The following is a 21,525-nucleotide window of genomic DNA, read 5'->3' on the forward strand; positions in this document are numbered from 1 at the left end:
CGTGGAAAGGACGTGTGGATTATTTTGCGTGTAGCTTGTTGGCCTGGCCCAAATCAAAATGTGCCACTAAACGCACCCGTATCAGAATTGCCATAAATAAAGTTTTAGCCGATTTGCGTCCTCCCAACATCGCCGAAAATAATTCCCCAGGACCCCAGGTTACCCTCAAGTAAGTTTCATATACAAATGAATCTGAAAACTTAAAATTTGTTGATTATTATTTGCTGTTTTATTTTATCATTATATACTCTTGATATTATCAAATTTTATAATTCCTCAATTTTAAAATTTGATAAATCATCAAGCAACAGGCTTGTAAAAAGCAATTCGGCAGCCCTGCCGTTGCGATCCGTTTTGACAGCACAGGCAAACTGTACCCGTCAAAGTCAAAGTCAAAATCATTTAAACCAGCGCCTGTCCTGTAGCTGTACGTGTGTATGGTTTGTGTGAATGTAAAGTTCTAGAAACATTTTGCTCCAGCAGGACCTCATCAGGATAAAATAAAATCAGTTAAAAATTTACGATATTCAAGCCATCGTCACCAAAAACTGCCAGCAGCAAAAATGGTCGATTACAGCAAGTGGAAAAACATTGAGGTTTGTGCCGGACGAAGTGCATCCGCACTGTTTTGCCGGAATGTTTTGATTTTATTTCATTTTTTTTTCTCATCGCAGATTTCCGACGATGAAGACGAAACCCATCCGAACATCGACACACCGTCGCTGTTCCGTTGGCGCCACCAAGCCCGAGTTGAGCGAATGGAGGAGCAAAAACGTGAACAGCAGAAACTAGATGCCAAGAAGCGCGAAGCGGAGCAGAAAGCAAAGGAATTAAAGGGAAAATTGGACCAAAAACAAGGCAACATGGACGAGCTGAAGAAAAGTTTGGAAGAGCTTGAGCGAGAGCAAATTCGGGTTAAAAGCGAGGAGGAAGAGTTACGGAAGAAGGAAAAAGCGCAACCCTGGAATGTGGACACGATCAGCAAAGACGGATTTCAGAAAACGGTCATTAATAAGAGTGCGATTAACAAGCGGGAAGAGCTGTCCGAAGATCAGAAGGAGCTCAACTTGAAGGAGTTCATCAAGAAGTACGAAAAGAAAATGAAAGAGTACGGTATGATGCGAAAGTACGAGGATTCGAAAAAGTTTTTGCGCGACAATCACTTCCTGGTGTGCGAGGATACGGCAAACTATCTCGTGATCTGGTGCATCGAGCTGGAGATGGAGGAAAAGCACGGACTGATGGCCCATGTGGCACACCAGTGCATTTGTATGCAGTATATTCTGGATATTGGCAAGCAGGTGGGTAACTTTTGTTGAGTACTGCTTTTGGAGGAATTATTTGATTTTCTTATTTTCAGCTGGATATCGATCCACGAGCTTGTTTGGAATCGTTCTTCCAGCGAATTCAGGTAGCAGAAGCTGAGTATAAGAACCAGTTCTTAGGGGAGATAGAGGCATTTAAAGAACGCATTCGAAAGCGAGCCCAGGAGAAAATTCAAAAGGCCCTCGAAGAACAGGAGGAGGAAGAGCGCAAGGCCCGGCTAGGCCCTGGTGGTCTAGATCCGGTCGAAGTCTTCGAATCGCTACCAAAGGAACTGCAAACGTGCTTTGAAACTCGCGATATCCCGATGCTGCAGGAAGTGATGTCCAAACTGCCCGAGGAGGAAGCTCGGTACCATCTGAAGCGCTGCATAGATTCCGGCATGTGGGTTCCGGATGGCAACAAAGGTGTACTGGATGTACCGCCGGAGGACAGCAACGATGGGGAAGTTGAAGAACCAGTATATGGAGAAGTGCCTGACGGCGAACAACCCGCGGAAAAGAATTGAATGGTTTTCCTTTTGTATAAATGTCACACCACATACGTTTGCATTAAAATGCAAATTTAACAGTATCTGAATTTATAACCGTCTTAGCTCATGTCTGCGAAACGTGCAAATTCTTCCTTTGCAATTTTGTATTTTGTTTTTCGAATATATAATAAACATTTATCTTGTATTCTATTCAGATGAATATACAAGCAACAAATTAGTTTTTTTACGAAAGTTTTCGGACTTTTCAACCACACGATTTTGAGCTTAATGGTGTATTTATTGTTGGTCACTATGCTTTCAAAACCAAAAATTTAAGAAAAATGCATCCATGCGATTAAAACAAAAAACAAATGTCGAATCGAAAAACGTCCTACTTTCCACCGCTGCTACCCCAGCCAAACAGACCCTTAACGAATCCGGACATTCCGGCCGTCTGCTTGGAACCGCCCTTCTGTTCGATCTTATCTTCCAGCGAGGGAAACTCGACAAAGTTAAGCGCCAAATCGAAAAACAGCGGCTTGGCGGGAATCGGCTGCATCTCCGGCGTCAACTTGAACACATTCGGATTGCGGGAGTTCAACGAGGCGTCCTCCTTGTACACGGATAATCGCTCGTAGAGCGGCTTCGTGGTCTTCGTGCTACGACCGTATAGAACCGATTCCTCGCTATCATCCTCCAGGACGCTGTTGGCGTGAGCGGAAAACTTGCAACCTTCGATCGTCTGCACAAGCTGCTTCAATTCTTCACGCAAATCGAAATCGCTGCTAATGGCTTTGGAAGCAACCGCCTCCGAGGCATACTTCGTGGATCGTTCGTACATGGCCACTGCTTCACGCCAACGTTTCAGTGCAACCAAAGTAATGGCAATATAATAGCAACGGAACGATTTAAACGATAGCGCAAGTGTTTCAATTTCCGACTGATAAGCCGCATCCGACTCCATCCCAGCCAACTGCTGCATTTCACTGACATTCTGCAAAATTATCTCATACAGCCGCGACAAATCCTGCGGCTTAGCTTTCTTACCTTCAATTTGTGCCTTATCAGAAACATTCGGATCATCCAAACTCAGTTTGCTCTGTGCCACCAGCAGAAGGTTTCTCTCCAAAGTCAGCTTCAATCGAGTGTACGACAAATACGTGAGTAAATACTGAGTGGCTGTCATTGTTCCGCTTTCGTTGCTTGACCGCAGCTTGGGATCCTGCTTTATTTCATCTTTGATAGCCGAGATAGCATCCTTACAGTCCATCAGCACATTCTCCACCAATTCAATCTTAGCCGGGAATCCCTTTGCCCGCTCAATACTCTTAGCCAGCTCCTGAATGCTAAGCAAAAACATACGAACCTTTTCCGGACGAACCGTTACCTTTCGTCCGCGCCACTGCGTAGTCTGGAACGCTTCCATACTTTCGGCCTTGCTCTGCGCCACCAGCGAACTCAAATTATCCAGCATTCCCTGTCCGCGCATCTCCAGCAAATCATTCATCGAAGCATTCTCCCCGATGTTATAAGCACAATAGCGCAAACTAGGATTCAATTCGTCCACCTTCGCCTTATAAATCACCTGTTCCTCCTCGGGCAGAGCCCGAGCCAGATTCTCGTAAATCACCTGCGCCTTTTTCAGATTCTCGGCAGCAGTCTTCCACAGGGACAGCTCAAAATGCAGCGAACCATGAATCCAAGCCGAGTAAGCTTCCGCCTCCAGCTTGGTCCTAGCGTCGCAGTAGTCCGAAGCGCACAGTTCCTGCAGTTGCAATGCGTAAACCGTAGCCTTGCGCAACTTGCCGACCAGATGGAACCGTTTTCTCGGCTCGGTATTCGATTCCTGGCGGAGCTGCATCGCGTACGCCCAAGCACGTTCCGCCAGCATGAGCGGGATATGGATGAAACGCTCGTCCGAGTTGTCCCGCTCCAAATTGGCAAGGGTAACATCACGCTTGCGGAAATGGCGCTTATCGCCCTGCGGCAGGTTGAGCGTCTTTCGCAGGCGCTTTACCCGGCGCGAACAGTAACCACGATAGCGCTGGTAGTCCCCATGCCGAAGTCCGTGCTGCTGCTGTAGATCTTTGATGACACGCAAAACTGAAAAATAAAGACGATCGATTGACCGATTATTGACACCAGAAAAAAAGGAAAAAAAACGAGCCAATCCTACTTTCAATGTTGAAAACTTTTTTGGGCGAATCAACGCCCTCGTCGACTTCCATCTGTTTCGATGGATCTTCGTTTTCCTTGGTAACATCCGACTTGTCCGATTTCAATTCTACCATTTTCAGGTTTTTAATTTAAACGAAATTCACAATCTTCCACAATCTTCGTGTTGGCACTTTTCATCCACGAACCACGGTAGAAAAAAACCTGTCTTGTCTGGCAGGCCAGAGTTGCCAGAGGTATTTGAAAAACGGATTGTTTCCGATTCCTCAAAAATCGAATTTAAAGATAAAACTAACATAAGGGCGAATGTCGCAAAAGTGAAACCTGAGCGATTCCACGGAATTTCGCAAAACAATTTCAATTTCTCATTTTTGATTTAGGTGAAACTTTTCATAGACGTTCTCATGGACGTTGTCTTTAAAAACCCGAATTAATCCACCTAGCGGTGTGACCTAGCCTTTCTACTGCAACAATGATTTAATTTCTTAGTACATCTATAATTTAGTTGATTATATTTTTAAATACTACTTAGTTGCTTATTCCTCAATTCTCTTTTAGCAGTAAAATTCATGAGAACGTACTGCGTGCAGTAATTATATTTTCTTTTCTAGGGTGTCTAACAGCTAAATATTTGTAAGCGACATTCAATTTTATCAAAACCTTATTTTTTATTACCGTGGACCCCCGTTCGTTTTTAATCTGAACACTTTTTAATCTGAACCCCGCTGGTTTGCACGACGTGCAAATTAAAAATGGTTCAAATGTCATTCTCAACATAACATAATTTGTTTATGCAGACAAGACAATGCACATAAACACGATTTGTTTGTACCAGTTTGTACTGACCTAGCGTCGGTTTCACATTTCGTTTTCCTAACGATTAAGATAGAAATTGGCCTTGCCAGCGTTGAAAGAGATTTCGTAGGCTGCTCGCACTTACAGGAAATCTCGTGCCGAACTGTCAACGCGTGAGTGTTGAGACTGTTGACAAAAGCAAAAATACTTCCCTTTCTTTTTTTCTCACGCAAAACCCTAAACAATATCAGCAACGCTGGCAAGGCCAATTCGATCGGAAAATACCACCTCCACGACATCGCTATCTTGGTCTACAGAATTTGACAGTACCCCCATTAAGTTGGACCCCTCAGTACTGTACCCCAAACAACAATGGCGTCGCATTGATTTTCTATGGAGTGATTTCCCGCCCAGTATTTTTGACGTTTCAGATTCAGTCACAGAAAAATGGCGACGTGCCGGGGGGTCGGAAAATACAATATTCGCACTTGCAACTGCCAACTAAAACAAACCACCAAAACAATAACAAAGAGCAGGGCGGCCAGTTCACACAGGTTTCAGCATATTTCGGGTTACCAGTTGTTCAAATTGAAAAGTAACACCGTGTTACTCCGATTATAATCTCTGATTACAGCTTGGTTCGACCCATGCACCTTCCAGCATTGGACAAAAGATAGGAGTCACAACGACAACTTGTTAAGCATAGCTACCAATTACCCCCCCCCCCTTCCTTTCCACCCTTCCCCTTCATTCTCGAAAAAAAATCCTTCTTCATTACTTTCCCTTACCGTCCCTTCATCAATTGTAGAATCATCGTTTCAAAAAAATATTAATACAGCAAAGTTTCGTTAATTGGTGGTTCGTTAATTGGGCGGTTCGTTAATTGGGTGCTCGCTAATTGGGCTATGTGACAACTTGAATGTCAAAATTGTATGGAATTTTCGAGTTTAGAAATTTCTAACAACTGTCAGTCGGCCCAATTAGCGAATCAGCTGGAGTGCAGTCGTGGCCCAATTAACGAATTCAGGCTGTATATGCCTGACCGCATTTCAAGGTCATGACTAAAGTCACGAGTTTGGTCAATTACTTTAAGGCTGCTTAAGGGTGTTAAAGTGGCTTTACAAACTTCTACCAAGTTTTCTTTAGGCTCACAGCACACATACTGTCAGAGCATAGAATTTCGCAATTCGACTGACAGCAAAAGTTTGTCAGTTATCGACATTATCGACTGCTTCACGCTACTGTTTTACCTGACTCACTGCGAATATGCGTATTATTGAAATAAAACGTAACCATACGCTTTATTCGTTTATAACGCATATGTAGTTAATATCGATAACAAACGATTTTTTGTAAGTTGTGCTTTTGTTATTGCATTTAATTTGTAAAAAGTTGCATAAATAACAATTCAGTTTCACAATACAATTATTGCGTACTACTGACACATAAAATATAACGTTTAAGTACGTTATTTTTAGTGATCAAAATTAACGATATTTTCGATACAAGGACGATATTTTTCGAAACCTTTCGAACCAACACGATCCCGCGAATACAACGCATTTCGCAGTGAGTCAGGTAATACAGTAGGCGGGCTAGGCTTCAAGTGTAAAGATATTCTCACTGTCTGTTTTGCAGATGCAAATGGGGCGGATCACACGGTGAGTGCTTATGGATCAAAAGATGGCGGGTTCAATTCCCGGAAAAAAATATATGCATTTTTAAGTAGAGCTTTAATTATACGAATTAAAGTTATTCGAAATTAAAAATATCGCGTTCGAAACATGCTCACAGCAAAAAATAATAAAGGCTGCGCTCCATTTTTTAAATTTAAAAATAGATTTTTTTGGCTGCATAAAGGTTGATGAAGCGTTGATTAAGCGACTGGAAAAGCACTGGAAAAAGACTGGATTGCAAAATTATTTATCGTTCTAAAAATAGAATTGACAGCATTGCGTAAATTGGCTATAAAAAGTTTCTCTTAAGCTTCACTGCAGCTTCGAAAGCAGCTATTAATTAGCCTGAAGCTTGATAAAATCACCAGATTTAGGTGTTTATGAGCTGAAAAAAGGTTTTTATTTCTAAATCTAAACCGTAGATCAGCCACAGGTTGAATAAAATCAGCTATAAAAGCGTTTGATCAGCCAGAAATTGTTACTTGGGTTGCATGATTGCATTGAGAAATATAACAAATACAGACGATTGGTTGTGCGCATCGCAATAAAAACTACATGTGTGACCTTTTTCCTCGCAGCTAGGTAAAATGTAACACTATGATCGACTGCTGAGACTGTTTAGAGAACAAAATCTTGTGATCTACGCTAAAGATTCACTGTTAGTCATGATCTGTACGGATCGTGATCTGTGCGTGTGGCGATAACTCACAGATTTGATCAAAATCACCATCTTCCATCCCTGCTTCTGACTATATGTTCACGAGTTGTCATCTTTCAAAGACACGAATTCCACAAAATATTGCACGAAAATTCCCTTTATCATTTTAAAGCGGGGTACGCTGCTGAAAAGAAAACAGCTCTAGAAAGTCTACCCAAGTAACCAGTGAGCACTTAAAGAAGCAGAAATCTAGCTTTTTATTAGCCTATGGTGCACACCATATCGTGCAGCATAGTTCAATATGCCTATAAAAAGCTGCTAGAAAGCCGGTTTTGGCGAAATATCCGGCTACATTAGTGTTTGGAGCTTTACAAAAGTCATAAAACGTATCGCCTGTTGCGTAACGGTAAAACGTCAAACATAAAAAAAATGCGAAAAATATATTGTACATCCTTTTTTATCTTCCCTCTCTGTTATGCTTATATGGCGTACTTTGTTGACGTTTCAAGATTGCTTTTTGTTATTTTCTTTTTCGGTTAGAATTGAACCGCCAGCCAATCTGTCGATAGGAATAGGAATAGAGGAGTAGGACAACGCCTTTACCAGTTGATCTGTAAACGGTAGTTGCGAGTCAGCTGCCAATAGCTCTACTTAAATTACCGAAATTCTTAACTCGGATGTTTGATTTGCTTATCAAGGCGGAATGGAGGGAAAGATTTTGTTTTTCACATATCTTCCATAAGTTGCGCTTTGGGAGAATTACCTACCTTTTATTTTCTTTTTATGTGATGGCATACATGTATAGGAATATTTCTTGCATATTATCCGTATGCATATGCCCTATAGATTCGTGTTGATGTTTATTTAATCGGCGGTGCAGGATTTTGCGTAAGACAAAAAGAGAGGGAAGCATTTTTTCTGTTATCACGCGTACGTTCGCAAGGAGATTTCCTGCAAGTGTGAGCAGTGTTCAAAATCTCTTTTGATGCCGGTAACGGCAATAAAGCTTGCTTAGAGCATCTAATCAGCTTTTCATAGTGCTTCAATTAAATATTAATTCAGCATTGAGAATGCCATTTTAAAGCTGCTATGCTTTGACAATGCTGAATTATATCTGGCAGCATGTAACTTGCAAATTTAGAGCAGCTTTCAAGCTTAATTCAGTGCTTAGCGGGTACCTGGGTTATGACATTTGGCCCGATGGGCCATCCAAAGTGCGATATCGCTCATAAAAGTGCTATTTTGCATTAAATCGTTTCGGTTTCTTCGGCGCACTTATTGCTTGGAATATATTGTCAATTGCAAGGAAAATTTTACCATCCAAAGTGCGATATCGCTCATAAAAGTGCTATTTTGAATTAAATCGTTTCGGTATGTTCGGCGCACTTATTGCTTGGAAGATAACGAAAAAGTGAGCCGAAGATACCGAAACGATTTAATGCAAAATAGCACTTTTAGGAGCAATATCGCACTTTGGATGGTACAATTTTCATTGCAATCACCAATAGCGACGCAAACATTTATCGTCACAAAGCTTATTTATAATTATAAGCACTACAAAAGAATTTCACGAATTTCACGAGTGGTTGACCGGGACAAATTTATTTCAAATTGCATTCAAAAACGCGAAATGCAAAAATCCTGTGGGGTCAGTCCCGGCGTAGTGGTTAGCATTCACGCTTCTCACACCGAGAACCCGGCACCAGGGTTCAAATCCCAACCCCGCAGAAGTCACGAAGGACCCAAAACTGGTTAAAGTGACTATAATCTAAACAAAAAAATCCTGTATAAACAGATTGCAAGTAAAATCCCAGCAGCAATCACAAAACGGATTTTGCTTTTTTTAACGGATTTTTACTTGCATGATGCTGTTTGTAGGTTTTTTCCAAGTTTTTTTCTATTTCGCGTGTTTGATGCAATTTGCAATATTGTCAATTGCAAGGAAAATTATACCATCCAAAGTGCGATATCGCGCATAAAAGTGCTATTTTGCATTAAATCGTTTCAGTATCTTCGGCTCACTTTTTCGTTATCTTCCAAGCAATAAGTGCGCCGAACATACTTTCAAATTTATTTAATTCAAAATAGCACTTTTATGAGCGATATCGCACTTTGGATGGTAAAATTTTCCTTGCAATTGACAATAGTATGCTCACATACGCCCTTTAGCTGATTCAATCTAGATTAGTACTCTGCCTTTGGCCGCTCAGGCAGTGAGCGTCAAACTGATGATGATGCCAAAAATTGCATCCTTCATCCTCTCAGTGCCAGCTGTCAACCCATGCCACTGTCTGTTTTGTAATGCCCTTTTCGCAGTGAGACACTCGTCTGACACGCACGTATTTTCCTTTCTATTCTGTCTGAAATTAGTAAATTTCGACAGGTAAGTGTTTCTTTGCTATCCTATATTAGTAATATAATTTTTGTGCAACGATTAAATAATTTTGATGTTCTTAACGTTGGGCATTGTGTGCCTACTACGAGGTGCAACGTTGCAAGTTTTCAAACTTCGTTTTGAGGTTATAAGGTTTTTGGTTTGCCCAGCTGTGTTAAAGCTCGGAATTTATCTTTGCAGAATGTCTCGAAACCGAGCAGCCGAAGAAACGGACAAGCAGACGCGCATTGCCATCGTCAGTTCTGACAAATGCAAGCCCAAGCGATGTCGCCAGGAGTGCAAGAAGTCTTGCCCTGTAGTAAGGATGGGCAAGCTTTGTATCGAGGTCGCTATGGACTCGAAGATTGCGTCTCTTTCGGAAGAACTCTGTATAGGTTGCGGTATCTGTGTGAAGGTATGGTTGGACAACTACTTGTTTTTAGATGAATACTGATTGTGAATCGTTTTAGAAATGTCCTTTCGAGGCCATTACAATCATCAACATTCCGAGTAACTTGGATAAGCATACCACGCATCGTTACTCGAAGAACTCGTTCAAGCTGCATCGGCTGCCGATTCCGCGTCCAGGCGAAGTACTAGGGCTTGTTGGGCAGAACGGTATTGGCAAGTCAACTGCGCTGAAAATTCTGGCCGGTAAGTTGAAGCCCAATTTAGGTCGCTATTCTGATCCGCCAGACTGGACCGAGATTCTCGCTCACTTCCGCGGCAACGAATTGCAGAACTACTTTACCAAGATTCTGGAGGACAGTTTACGTGCGCTCATCAAACCGCAGTATGTGGATCAGATTCCTAAAGCCGTGAAGGGAACGGTCGCTGCGCTGCTGGATAAAAAGGACGAACGTAACAATCAAAAGGAGATATGCGATTTGTTGGACCTGACCCACATTCGCGACCGTGAAATTCAAGCTTTGTCTGGAGGAGAGTTGCAACGTTTTGCTTGTGCTATGGTCTGCATCCAGGATGGGGACATTTTTATGTTCGATGAACCATCCTCCTATCTGGACGTGAAGCAACGTTTGAACTGCGCTATGACAATCCGTTCGCTGATTCATCCGGATAAGTTTATTATTGTGGTAGAGCACGATTTGTCCGTACTGGACTATTTGTCGGATTTCATCTGCTGCCTGTATGGAGTTCCTGGATGCTATGGAGTGGTTACTATGCCGTTCTCCGTTCGTGAAGGCATCAACATTTTCCTCGATGGTTACGTACATACCGAGAATATGCGCTTCCGTACGGAATCGCTAACCTTCAAAGTGTCGGAGTCGGCTTCCGAGGAGGAAATCAAACGCACTTGCCATTACGTTTATCCTCAGATGAAGAAGAAGCTGGGCAGTTTTACGCTGTCGGTTCAGGATGGGCAGTTTAGTGACTCAGAAATTATCGTGCTGTTGGGAGAAAACGGAACGGGAAAAACTACTTTCATTCGCATGCTTGCCGGAAATTTGGAACCAGATGAGGAATCAGAAAAACTGCCCTGCCTAAACATTTCCTACAAGCCGCAGAAAATTTCCCCCAAGAGTACGTCTACAGTGCGTAATCTTTTACACGAAAAAATTCGCGACGCTTACATTCACCCGCAGTTTATTGCGGACGTTATGAAGCCTATGAAAATTGAAGAAATCATGGATCAGGAAGTGCAGAACCTGTCCGGTGGTGAATTGCAACGTGTTGCATTGGTTCTGTGCCTGGGTAAACCAGCCGACGTATACTTGATCGACGAACCGTCGGCCTATCTGGACTCCGAGCAGCGTTTAATTGCTGCCAAGGTTATTAAAAGGTTTGTACTTACTGGCAATTGCATCCAGAAAATATGATATGTTTTTTTTTTGTTGATTTGTAGGTACATTCTGCATGCTAAGAAAACTGGCTTCGTTGTGGAGCACGATTTTATAATGGCAACCTACTTGGCCGACCGGGTGATTGTGTTCGAGGGTAAACCCTCGGTGGACACGACCGCCCACACGCCGCAGTCACTGCTCAACGGAATGAATCGCTTCTTGGAATTGCTGGAGATCACATTCCGAAGAGACCCGAATAACTTCCGGCCTAGAATCAATAAGTTGAACTCGGTTAAGGTGCGACCTCTCTGCCGGTTTGCTTGTGTGGCTTACAGTTTAAATGGATTTTCCCCTTATATTTTCAGGACGTGGACCAAAAGCGAGCCGGGCAGTACTTCTTCTACGAAGAGTCTTAAGCAGATGGGGACCCATTAGTCTGATTTATTTTCTATTTTACACTTGAAGGAAAAAATGTATTTGTTTCTATCAACAATCAACCAGTTTGCTTCTATCCATAGCTTCTGAACTAGCGGAAGAATTCTTCCGGGAAGGATACCTACAGAAAATTGTCCCATACTCTATCATCGTCGGTGGATTTAATTACTTCAACAGCTTATATTATGGCTGTAACTTAGAAGCAAGGAATAGTCACCGAATCGCAAATTTTATCTCATTCGATGAAACGAAAATTGTACAAGATTGACAGCTGTTATATTTGCGAGTATTTTTTTTAATTAATTTCACGTGAAATATACTTTGTGATTATTTAGTTAATCAAGATCAATTTAAATCTAATCAGGCTGAAAATTCCAGCATCCCAAATATTTCATGGCGATTCACGCAACGATGCTTTGCTTCGTTTATCTCTATATAGTTTCGTAGGCTTGCCCCCTCCCATGGGTAGGTGGTTTGACGCGTACTTCGGCCAAACGACCTGAAAATTCTTAGTTCCGCATGTAGAATGTTTATAGTTTAAGTTGGATATATGTGTAGTATGTAGTATTGCATAATTTAGCTTTTTGTGTAGCATGTGTCTCGTAAAGCGGAATGGAGCGAAATCGAACGGATTTGATTTTAAATTCAATCCGTTTGGGCCGAAGCACCGGGAGGGCTTACTCAGTTCCCTAGATGAATTGCTGGTATGCACAGAAATTTCTCTAGAAAACTGAAACCAAATCCTACCCACCATTCATGAGATTTTGACTTACTCATGAAAATTAAAATGTATCGCTAGTTAGAACGAACGAGTGTTCAAAAATGATGTGATGTCTTTATTTGCGTAATCGAGACATTTTCTATGAGATTGCCATAGAATTTGTGGCTGTTATGCGATTATGGACAGCACAGCACTGAAAAATATACACACACGTACATGTATACATGTGTATGCATGTATGAGTGTGCATGGGTGTATAGGTACGAATGAATATATGTTTGAGTGTTCTATGATGAGTCGGAAATTCTTCTTATACCTATGCTGCCAAATTACAATTATTAATGGGCAGGAAGTTATAGTCAGTAGCTGTGTTCCTGTGTCAGTTTCCTATGCTATTACTATTATTACTAATATTGCTATCGTTGCTGTTACTGTCACCTCTATTGTATTGTTTTGGATGTAATTATAATTTTTTTTTTTTCCCTCCTTTATTAGAATGATTTGCATGTCTTGTGACTAACCGCGTTAACGGTATTCAACTAACAACATAAAATGATCATGAATGACGCTGTTTGTCTCCCAAGGGCCTTCCTAATGCTGATGAGCTTCTGTCGGAGAGTCCATCAAGTCGAACGGTGGCAACTCACCGGCGGCCTGTTCCTCTCCATTCTTGCGGCTGTCGTCGCGGTCGGACTTAGTGGATCTCTCGAAAAGCCTTATAGCCTCGATATATATTTTGTTCTGTCCATTGCCCAATGCTGGCAGACGTCAACTGAAATTCCATTTCTAACTAAATCTTTTTAGAGTTAAAACTTCTTCAAACAAAAACAGGTATTCGATTTTCTGGCTGATTCAAGCGATAGCGAAGGGCTGTCCTCAATCATTTCCACTTCCTAAAATGGGGTCATAGTACATAATATATGGCCGTGGTATGAGGATTTTTTTTTTTTTTTTTTCGATTCAATACCATCCTCACAGAATTATCAACGTCGTTAACATCTTATTAAGTCTTGCTTTAGTGACAGCTTGCACTTAAGATCTAACACGGCATATATACATATCTCCAAGTGAAGTTCTTTTTGATCCACCTCATCCCTTCTTAGTTACAGAATCATTTCAATTGACCACGGTCTGAAGAGCATACCGACAAATCGGTTGACTACCGCTACAAATATGCAATTAATGCCACCGGGAATAATACGAGCGAGTACCAGTCCCCATTATATCGCATCTGCTCTATTTTTCGGAAGTTCAAGTAGTTTTTCGATAGTTCTGAGCGATAATATTGCTCTTGAATAATATTCCGCACAAAATATTCGAAAATTTACGCCATCAGCTACAATACTGCAAAGATGGTAGATAAAGAGGCGGCTGTGGCTTTTAATGAGCATAGGTTGTTGAACAGCGCTGGGTCAATCGTGATGACATGGGTATTTGGGAGATGAGTAGCGTCCAGCCTAGCGAGTAGTTAGTCGGTAGTAACATAGGTGATGGTCAGACATAGAATTCTCGTGATATTACTAACTTGAAAATTGCAATCAACATGTTGACTAAAAATTTCCTCTTTTCTTTTCTTTTCTTTTCTTTCTTTTCTGCCTGATCTCTATCGCTTCTTCTCACGGCAACAATAATGTTGCCGTGAGGGGAGGCAAGAGACCAGCCACAGATGACCACACTGGTGACAACGATGGAGAGGACGGCCGGCGTGGAGCCTGCTTTAGGTTCAATTAAGATTGACTACGAACAAGACGAGGAAACAAAAAAGGAAGGAGAAAACAAGATAAGTACAAGCCATCTTATGCTATATTGACCAAGCACACAATTATATCAAGCCAAGTTCTGTCACTCTTCTTCCGCCCATTAATCCATAATCACCAATACATTATGGAGCTAGCGTAATCCGCACGGATTCTTTTAACATTATCACAACCACCTTATCTCAGCCCTGGACAGACTTGGCTCTAACTGCCCCACCTTGTGCTGCAAACAGAAACAGAAACAGAATATAGTTTCGTAGGCTTGCCTCTAGTCTAATCTGTTGCTTGCAGTTCTGGTTAATCTCAATATTCCATTTCCCCGAAAATACCATTACGGATTTAACGTTTGAATTGAACATTCGGGTTTTCGTTTGTAGAGTGATCTGGTTTGAGCGCCAAATGTTGCTCCACGCTCGCTAGCCAATTTGTCGCTCCACGCAAATCCTCCTAGTCGTCAAAATAAGGAAGATTTATTCGGATAGATATCGCATTTTAATAGGCTGACCAGACGTCCTGTTGGGCTTCAAATGGTGAGTTGACAACCTGGAAGGAGCGTCAAACACAGCTCTGGTCCTCACAAGCTCCCGCCTCACGCCTCCACGAGCCAAATGATACCAAATGCGGCCTAGCCTGGGTAATGTTGTTAATCTGATAATAGCGAAGTGAGGAGGTGCGACACCATAACCATAGCATGGCGGTAGAGGAAATGCTTCGTCAAACACGAGCGTCCATTCGCGCTGTCACGCCTCGAGCGAAAAGAAGTTCTTCCGCGTGTGAATAGCGAAAATCTTATTTTTGTCGGTCGGTTTGATTTTATAAATTTGAAAAGTGGTGAATTAAGAAATTTTAAAGTACAGTCGTTTGCATAAAGTGTTATAAGTTGCTATAAGGAGTCAGTTGAATCTGAGTCGCAGTTCAAATAGTATCTACTCCCAAATTTCTTCCTCAAACGGATACTGTGAGAAGATAAAAACCAACAACGGGGGGGTCAAAAGATCCTCTGGACTTATGCACCGGAACAATACCAAAACAAAAATCACAGATGCAAAAAACAGAATTTGGAAAAACCCCGGGAACACACGCGGCGTCATGCAGACATAACCTACAACGCTATGGATGCGGCGCCATATCGGATTTACATCGAACACAAAATAAAAAGATTTCTTAAACGAGCGATGCAAAAATACTTCAACCTCGCGAAGTCAGTTGTTTTACCAGGTTTTACCTCACATAACAAAACTAAATTGAAATGGCTTTCAAGAACTTCGAATTATTACAAGCAAATATCCAAAACTTGTACAAAAACAAGTCTGAACTTCACAGAGTTTTAATCAGTCAAGGTTATTCAGCAGCATTACTCTCGGCAACGTGGACCAACACTCAACTAGAGAACACCAATTAGTACAATATAGGAAACTATCACCTTATATTACAATCCAGGGAAGACAGCTATGGTGGTGCAGCAATAGCAGTATCCAATAGTATGAGTTTCTCAAGAATATCGGCACCAACTGCAGCCACGTAGCCAGGGGGGGTGCCCTGAGGGCCTTGCCCCTCCCCAAATGTTTTGGCTTACATTTTTAAAAAAAATTTCAATGCAGAATAACAATACATCTAGCTAAAACTGTAGCACAAGTATATTTTTGATGAGTGCCCTTTGAATAACAATATAACCGACATCGTTTTGTATCTCTCATAGTCTGCGAAAATTTTCAACTATGAAGCTCTCCGTTACTTGGAACATTCGGCATGGACAAAGGCGACGAAATATGGACTTGGAATGGAGACTTGGTACCTGGTACTGCAGATCGTAAAATTTCGTTGGTGGTGATAGAGTGCTGCTCGATTAGTTAGGACCCCGAAAGTTTGGCATCTGGCACTGCAGCGGAGATATGTCGCAAAGGCGAGAAGGTGTGGAGGATCCGTGGCAGTAAAGCCCAAATTTTTCAGAGCGGTGGAGCGACCAACGAGCTGAGAATGGGTTTCGTAGTGTTGGGCAAAATGCAGAATCGCATAAAGAACTGGAAAACGATCAACGAGAGGATGTGCGTGTTGAGGATAAAAGGCCGTTTCTTCAATTACACTATCATTAACGTACACGATGGTATATTCGACGATGAGAAGGAAGCGTTCTATGCGCAGCTGAAGGCAACGTACGACAGCTGCTCATCGTAGGACATCAAGATCGTCATCGGGGCTATGAACACCCAGGTCGGAAGGAAGCAATGTGTAGACATGTGATCGGGCCCCATAGCGTGCACACCGACACAAACGACAACAGCCAAGCACTTTCTTTTCCCACATAGATTTCCACAAAGCCACCTGGGGATCACCTGACCAACGAACTTCGACTCAAATCGACCATATTCTCATCGAGGGCCGGTTTTTCTCGAACATCACCAACGTATGCTCCCTATCGACTCGGGCCATTACCTAGTAGCAGTACATGTGCGTTTTAAACTATCGACGGTTTACATCTCGCGACAAAGCCGCTCTTCTCGGTTAAACATTCGGCAGTTAAACAACCCGCCAGTTGCCGAAAACTACGCGCGCGTGCTGGATGAATCTCTGCCTTCTTCTGTGGAGATAGATACTTCGACCATCGAAAACGGATGGAGTATGATACGCTCGGTCGTCAACGAGGCCGCAACCTAGGTGCTAAGAGTGGAAACCTCGAGTGCACGAAATGATTGGTTTGTCAAGTATCGACGAGCGCGGAATGAGTTGACCATGATCATAAGGAGGAAAAAGCGCCAAAAGGAGGACAGAGATTGTGAAGAGCTGGAACAACTAATTCGGGGTAATGACACGGGCAAGATTAACAATAAGGTGAACTAAATTCATAAGGGCTACACACCTAAACCTGGCGTATGTAGGGACGAGGGAGGGGATTTAATCACAAACGAGCGCGAGGTGGTCGACAGATGGAAGCAGTATTTCGAGGAGCACCTCAACGGCGATATAGCAATAGGAGACGCAACGGAAGTTAACCTCGGAGTGCCTACAAACGACAACAGCGTGCCGGCTCCCGATCTCGAAGAGATCCGGCGAGAAATTCGTCAGCTGAAGAATAGGATTATCGGTCTGATTAGCGCTTTGTACATCGTCAGCTTTGTGCGGCGTATGCTCCTTGATCGAAGCGTCTTGCGGAGGGAAAAGTAGGCTCGATGCGAGAGTGCCAGAAGATATGCAGTCTTTAAAAATCCTGTAAACATTCATTTCAACAGCAAGCTAATTAGCAGAAATCAAATTGTACGCAAGCTTTTGAAAACCATTAGAAAGTTACTTGTATTACATGAATACTTAGTTAAATTAATTAATTAATTAATTCGAAAGAAAATTTTGTAATATGAGCATTAAATATATTACTTAAACAAATAGTTTTCTGAATAATAACTTGGCCTCCCTCCAGAGGCGAGTGAACCTCTTAGGTTTAAAACTTGTCTAATAAAAAAATGGCTTGGCCCCTCCAAACGAAAATCCTGGCTACGTCACTGACTGCCGGCAAGGTGCTGGAGAGGGTTATCCTTAACAGACTCGTACAGTACACTGTGGGTACAAACGGTCTGTCAAGGAACCAATACGGCTTCCGAAAAGGTAAATCTACGGTGGATGCCATCTTGTCTGTCACTAAGACAGCCGAGGTAGCAATCCAGCGCAAGAGGATAGGTATCCGCTATTGCGCAGTTGTCACGCTCGATGTGAAATATGCGTTTAAGGGGAAACCGAAAGTGTCTCAAAGATGGCTGGGTAAATGGCTACCATTCGAAGCATGTATTGTTTTGCACCTTAAAAATGCATCTGTATTGGCAGAGTACGCTTTCGCCACGTAATCAGTGCTTCCAGCGCTGTTATAATTTCCTGAAACTTGTAATTCAAGTTATCGATCTGCTATGTATCAATAAACGCACAGCAAAACATAATTGCTAATGGAAAATAAATTTAACTGATCATATCGATCATTACGTGTCCATAAAAGCGACCAACGTATAATTTGGTATTAGTTAATAGATATTTGGTTGCGCACATATTTCTTTGAACTAGCGATTTCCGAAAAAGCAGCAACACAGTATCAAGCTTTCGTCACATCAATGAGCTTTTAAAAAGCTTTCAACTTTCGCCGCCTCGATGAGCTTAGAGTGAGGAGGTAAACAAACAAAACGCAAACGCAGGAATCAAAAACTGGCCTCCGATGCAAACGGATTAATTAAACATCCTAGTGATCCTACGCATTATTCAGTTGCTGCTGTTAATTTTGATTGAATCGGAATGCCTTGATAAAGAAAACAAACCCTTTTTCGGGATGTTTGTAGTCAGTGCGGTTGGCTGCGGATCAGCTGTTTATGTTTGCAAGCTCTGCTATTTGACATATATTACCAATACTAATGCAATATTCAAATAAACGTTTAGGTTTTTGACGAACACATGAGATGTACAGTACAGTGTTTGTCGCACTAACACAATAACGTTAGCCACTTTCGGTTCCGTCTTAACGTATAAATTTGCAGTTGACTTACAGCGTCTGTCAGTATGACATTTTTCGATAACGTTTCCGACACAGACTGCGATTACGCCCATATACAGAAATCATGCAACAATCTAACACTCGTTGTCCTACGTCAACCATGCGGTCGTGTCTTATGCATAACCACTCTGATTTTTTGTGCAGTAACGACCTGATTTTGCCAGTATGGGTATGAAATGGGGAAGGCAAATGAGCGTCCAATATAGCTCTAGCCATCCCAAGCCCCTACCTAGCGCCTCCACGTGGCCATACCTGGTAATGCTCTATTGAGTAGCCAAGCTAGGAGGTGCGTTGCTGGGTGGTTCCCGGCTGCCTGGTCTCAAAACCGCGGTTTTGGGCAGACGGCGGAGCCACACGGCCTAGCTAATAGGTAAGCCTAATAAGTTATTTTAATTATTTTTTTCGTTTTAGCTTATGAAGCATCTCCTGCTATATAGTAAAAACTGGCCAAAACGAGTTTTAATACTGCACATGGATACCAGAATGAAAAATTAAATTAACTTTTAAAAATTAAAATTAAATAAGAAGCATTTATGGAACCCAAAGGACGCTACTCTATTCCATACGAAGGACTGCTGGTGAGATTGTTCTATTTTTATCATTTATACCACATTTCATCTTAATATCATATCATATATTAACAGTATTATTATTGATATCATAAATGTGGAAGGCTGGATGACGGAGTGGATTGCCAACCTGAATCCTTAAGGTCTGAAGCAAATATGGCACTTCTCAATTCAAAACAAACAAATCATCACGTGGGTTAAAGTTGGTATAGCGAAATTGATTATTACATGGAAGGATCCTAATGCTGGAAGGCGACTCTTATAACCCCGGAATGCGCACAAGTGCCTCTGCTTGTGGGTCCGCCCAATCCCTTTTGGCCCTTCTGTAACAGCATTAGTGTGAAATTCATTTGATAATCAAATTTGGATCTACTGTAATTCTACCCACATACATTGGCAAGTCCTTGAAATGATGGTGGCTTTCCCCTACTACTACTACTACTACTAGTAACGACCTGATTTTGCCAGCACCATGTTAAATTAAGCCGGCTTGCCACGCCGAAACTGGAAAATTTGGGATTAAGGGGATAACGCAACAGATAGAAAAAATAACTTTTTAGTTTCAAGCTTACCGTCTTCGATTGGTGATAAACATTTGTAGGTAATATTGCTTTGAGCAACTTCACTGAAGAAAAATAGTGGCTATCTCTTAAGGAAAAAAAGTTACGGAGCGAAACTTGCGGGCACCCCCTTAATATTGTTTTTTTTCACATAGCACTTTTATTTCAACTCTTATAAACATGAAATGTTCTGCAAAGTTGTAGACAATACTAATTTGCATATTTTTGTAAAATATGTGGAAACTCTACAATTGCCGGTTTTAAAGTTGTTTACATTTTTTGCTTTTTTCATTGCAAACTTTAACGGGATGTTTCTTGAGTAGTAGCAGAATGTAGCAGCTGACTTATAATGTTTTTGCAATATCCACTCTTTATGTATAAGAGCATGTATAAATGACAATGGGATCTCATGGGCCAAATGAGTAAACTGCATTTAAGATTTTCAGTTTTGAAGCTTTAGCCCTCCAACGAGGGCCATGCGTTCGAGAGTTATCATCTTTCAAAACCAAGAATTCATGAGAATTGTAAAAAGATTATTCCGTCATTTTTACTTTTAGAGAATAGATCATTTAGAACAAATTAATCGACCTCAACATTGTTGTGAGTTGTTCATATGCTTTATTTAAATTTTGTAATGCATTTGATTCCAAAAAAATATTTAGATATACCGCTGGAGACATGGGAATCGTGGAAAAAAGTCATTAGCTCGAACGTACGTTTTTTTTTATGTTACCTGTTAGAGAATCAAAGTACCTAACAAGCCAGTTGTCGCCTGTTCGAATCTTGACTGGGAGATGCTGCGATAGAATCGCACTATCCCTACAATTGTCCTGCATTACTACAACTGGCTGTGAAGTCTGTCGTAATAAAAAACAAAGTGTCAAGTTTCGAAAATAGCATCTAGGCTTTACTTTACTTTCACCCTGGTTATGGCATTCGTGCCTTAATTTGTTTTTATGTTTATGTATATAAAGTGTTTAGTAAAAGAAATCAGCTAATTTAAGGTAAAATGTGATTTGTACGACTTTAAACGTTCTTTTGTGCTGTAAACTGATAAACTTAAATGCAGTTTACTCAGTTGGCCCATGAGATCCCACTATCATTTATACATGCTCTTATACATTAAGAGTGGATGTTGCAAAACCATTATAAGTCAGCTGCTACATTCTGCTACTACTCAAGATACATTCCTTTAAAGTTTGCAATAAAAAAGCAAAAAATTTCAACAACTTGAAATCCGGCAATTATAGGGTTTCCACATATTCTACAAAAATATGCAAATTAGTATTGTCTACAACTTTGCAGAATATTTCAAGTTTATAAGAGTTGAAATCAAAGAGCCATGTAAAAACAACAATATTAAGGGGGTACCCGCAAGATTCGCTTCATAACTTTTTTCCCTAGCCACTTTTTTTCTTCAGTGAAGTTGCTTAAAATAATAATATCTACAAATGTTTCTTACCAATCGAAGATGTTAAGCTTAAAAATAAAAAGTTATTTTTTCTATCTGTTGTGTTATCCCTTTAATCCCAAATTTTCTAACACCATAAAAAAGTTCTTATAAAGCGAAGAAACTTTGCAGAAGACATTAAGATGATATCGTTAGTAGTTTCGTCACAAATATCGATGTCCATATTCTTTTTAATCCGTCCCACTGTGTGACGTAGGAAGGCAAAAAATGCA

The 21,525-nt window shown here is 41.4% G+C and overlaps 3 protein-coding genes across 3 annotated transcripts; 2 read left to right on the forward strand and 1 right to left on the reverse strand.

The window, feature by feature from the left end:
- Window positions 1-420: 420 nt before the first annotated feature.
- Window positions 421-2,018, forward strand: LOC128742503 (hsp90 co-chaperone Cdc37). The gene is made up of 3 exons (XM_053838884.1): window positions 421-596; window positions 675-1,301; window positions 1,361-2,018. Exons 1-3 carry the CDS (start codon window positions 564-566, stop codon window positions 1,829-1,831), a joined length of 1,131 nt encoding a protein of 376 aa, XP_053694859.1. The 5' UTR covers window positions 421-563; the 3' UTR covers window positions 1,832-2,018.
- A 61-nt stretch (window positions 2,019-2,079) lies between these two features.
- LOC128742205 (signal recognition particle subunit SRP68) lies at window positions 2,080-4,175 on the reverse strand. The gene is made up of 2 exons (XM_053838480.1): window positions 3,972-4,175; window positions 2,080-3,898 (listed from the first exon to the last, which is right to left on the reverse strand). The coding sequence occupies exons 1-2, from the start codon at window positions 4,084-4,086 to the stop codon at window positions 2,187-2,189; spliced, it is 1,827 nt and encodes a 608-aa protein (XP_053694455.1). The 5' UTR covers window positions 4,087-4,175; the 3' UTR covers window positions 2,080-2,186.
- Window positions 4,176-9,380: 5,205 nt separating this feature from the next.
- Window positions 9,381-12,048, forward strand: LOC128740099 (protein Pixie). Its single transcript, XM_053835608.1, has 5 exons — window positions 9,381-9,482; window positions 9,675-9,888; window positions 9,944-11,274; window positions 11,338-11,572; window positions 11,641-12,048. Exons 2-5 carry the CDS (start codon window positions 9,676-9,678, stop codon window positions 11,689-11,691), a joined length of 1,830 nt encoding a protein of 609 aa, XP_053691583.1. The 5' UTR covers window positions 9,381-9,482; window position 9,675; the 3' UTR covers window positions 11,692-12,048.
- Window positions 12,049-21,525: the final 9,477 nt, after the last annotated feature.

Source organism: Sabethes cyaneus, chromosome 3, assembly GCF_943734655.1.
Source record: "Sabethes cyaneus chromosome 3, idSabCyanKW18_F2, whole genome shotgun sequence".
Classification (NCBI taxonomy): Eukaryota; Metazoa; Arthropoda; class Insecta; order Diptera; family Culicidae; genus Sabethes; species Sabethes cyaneus.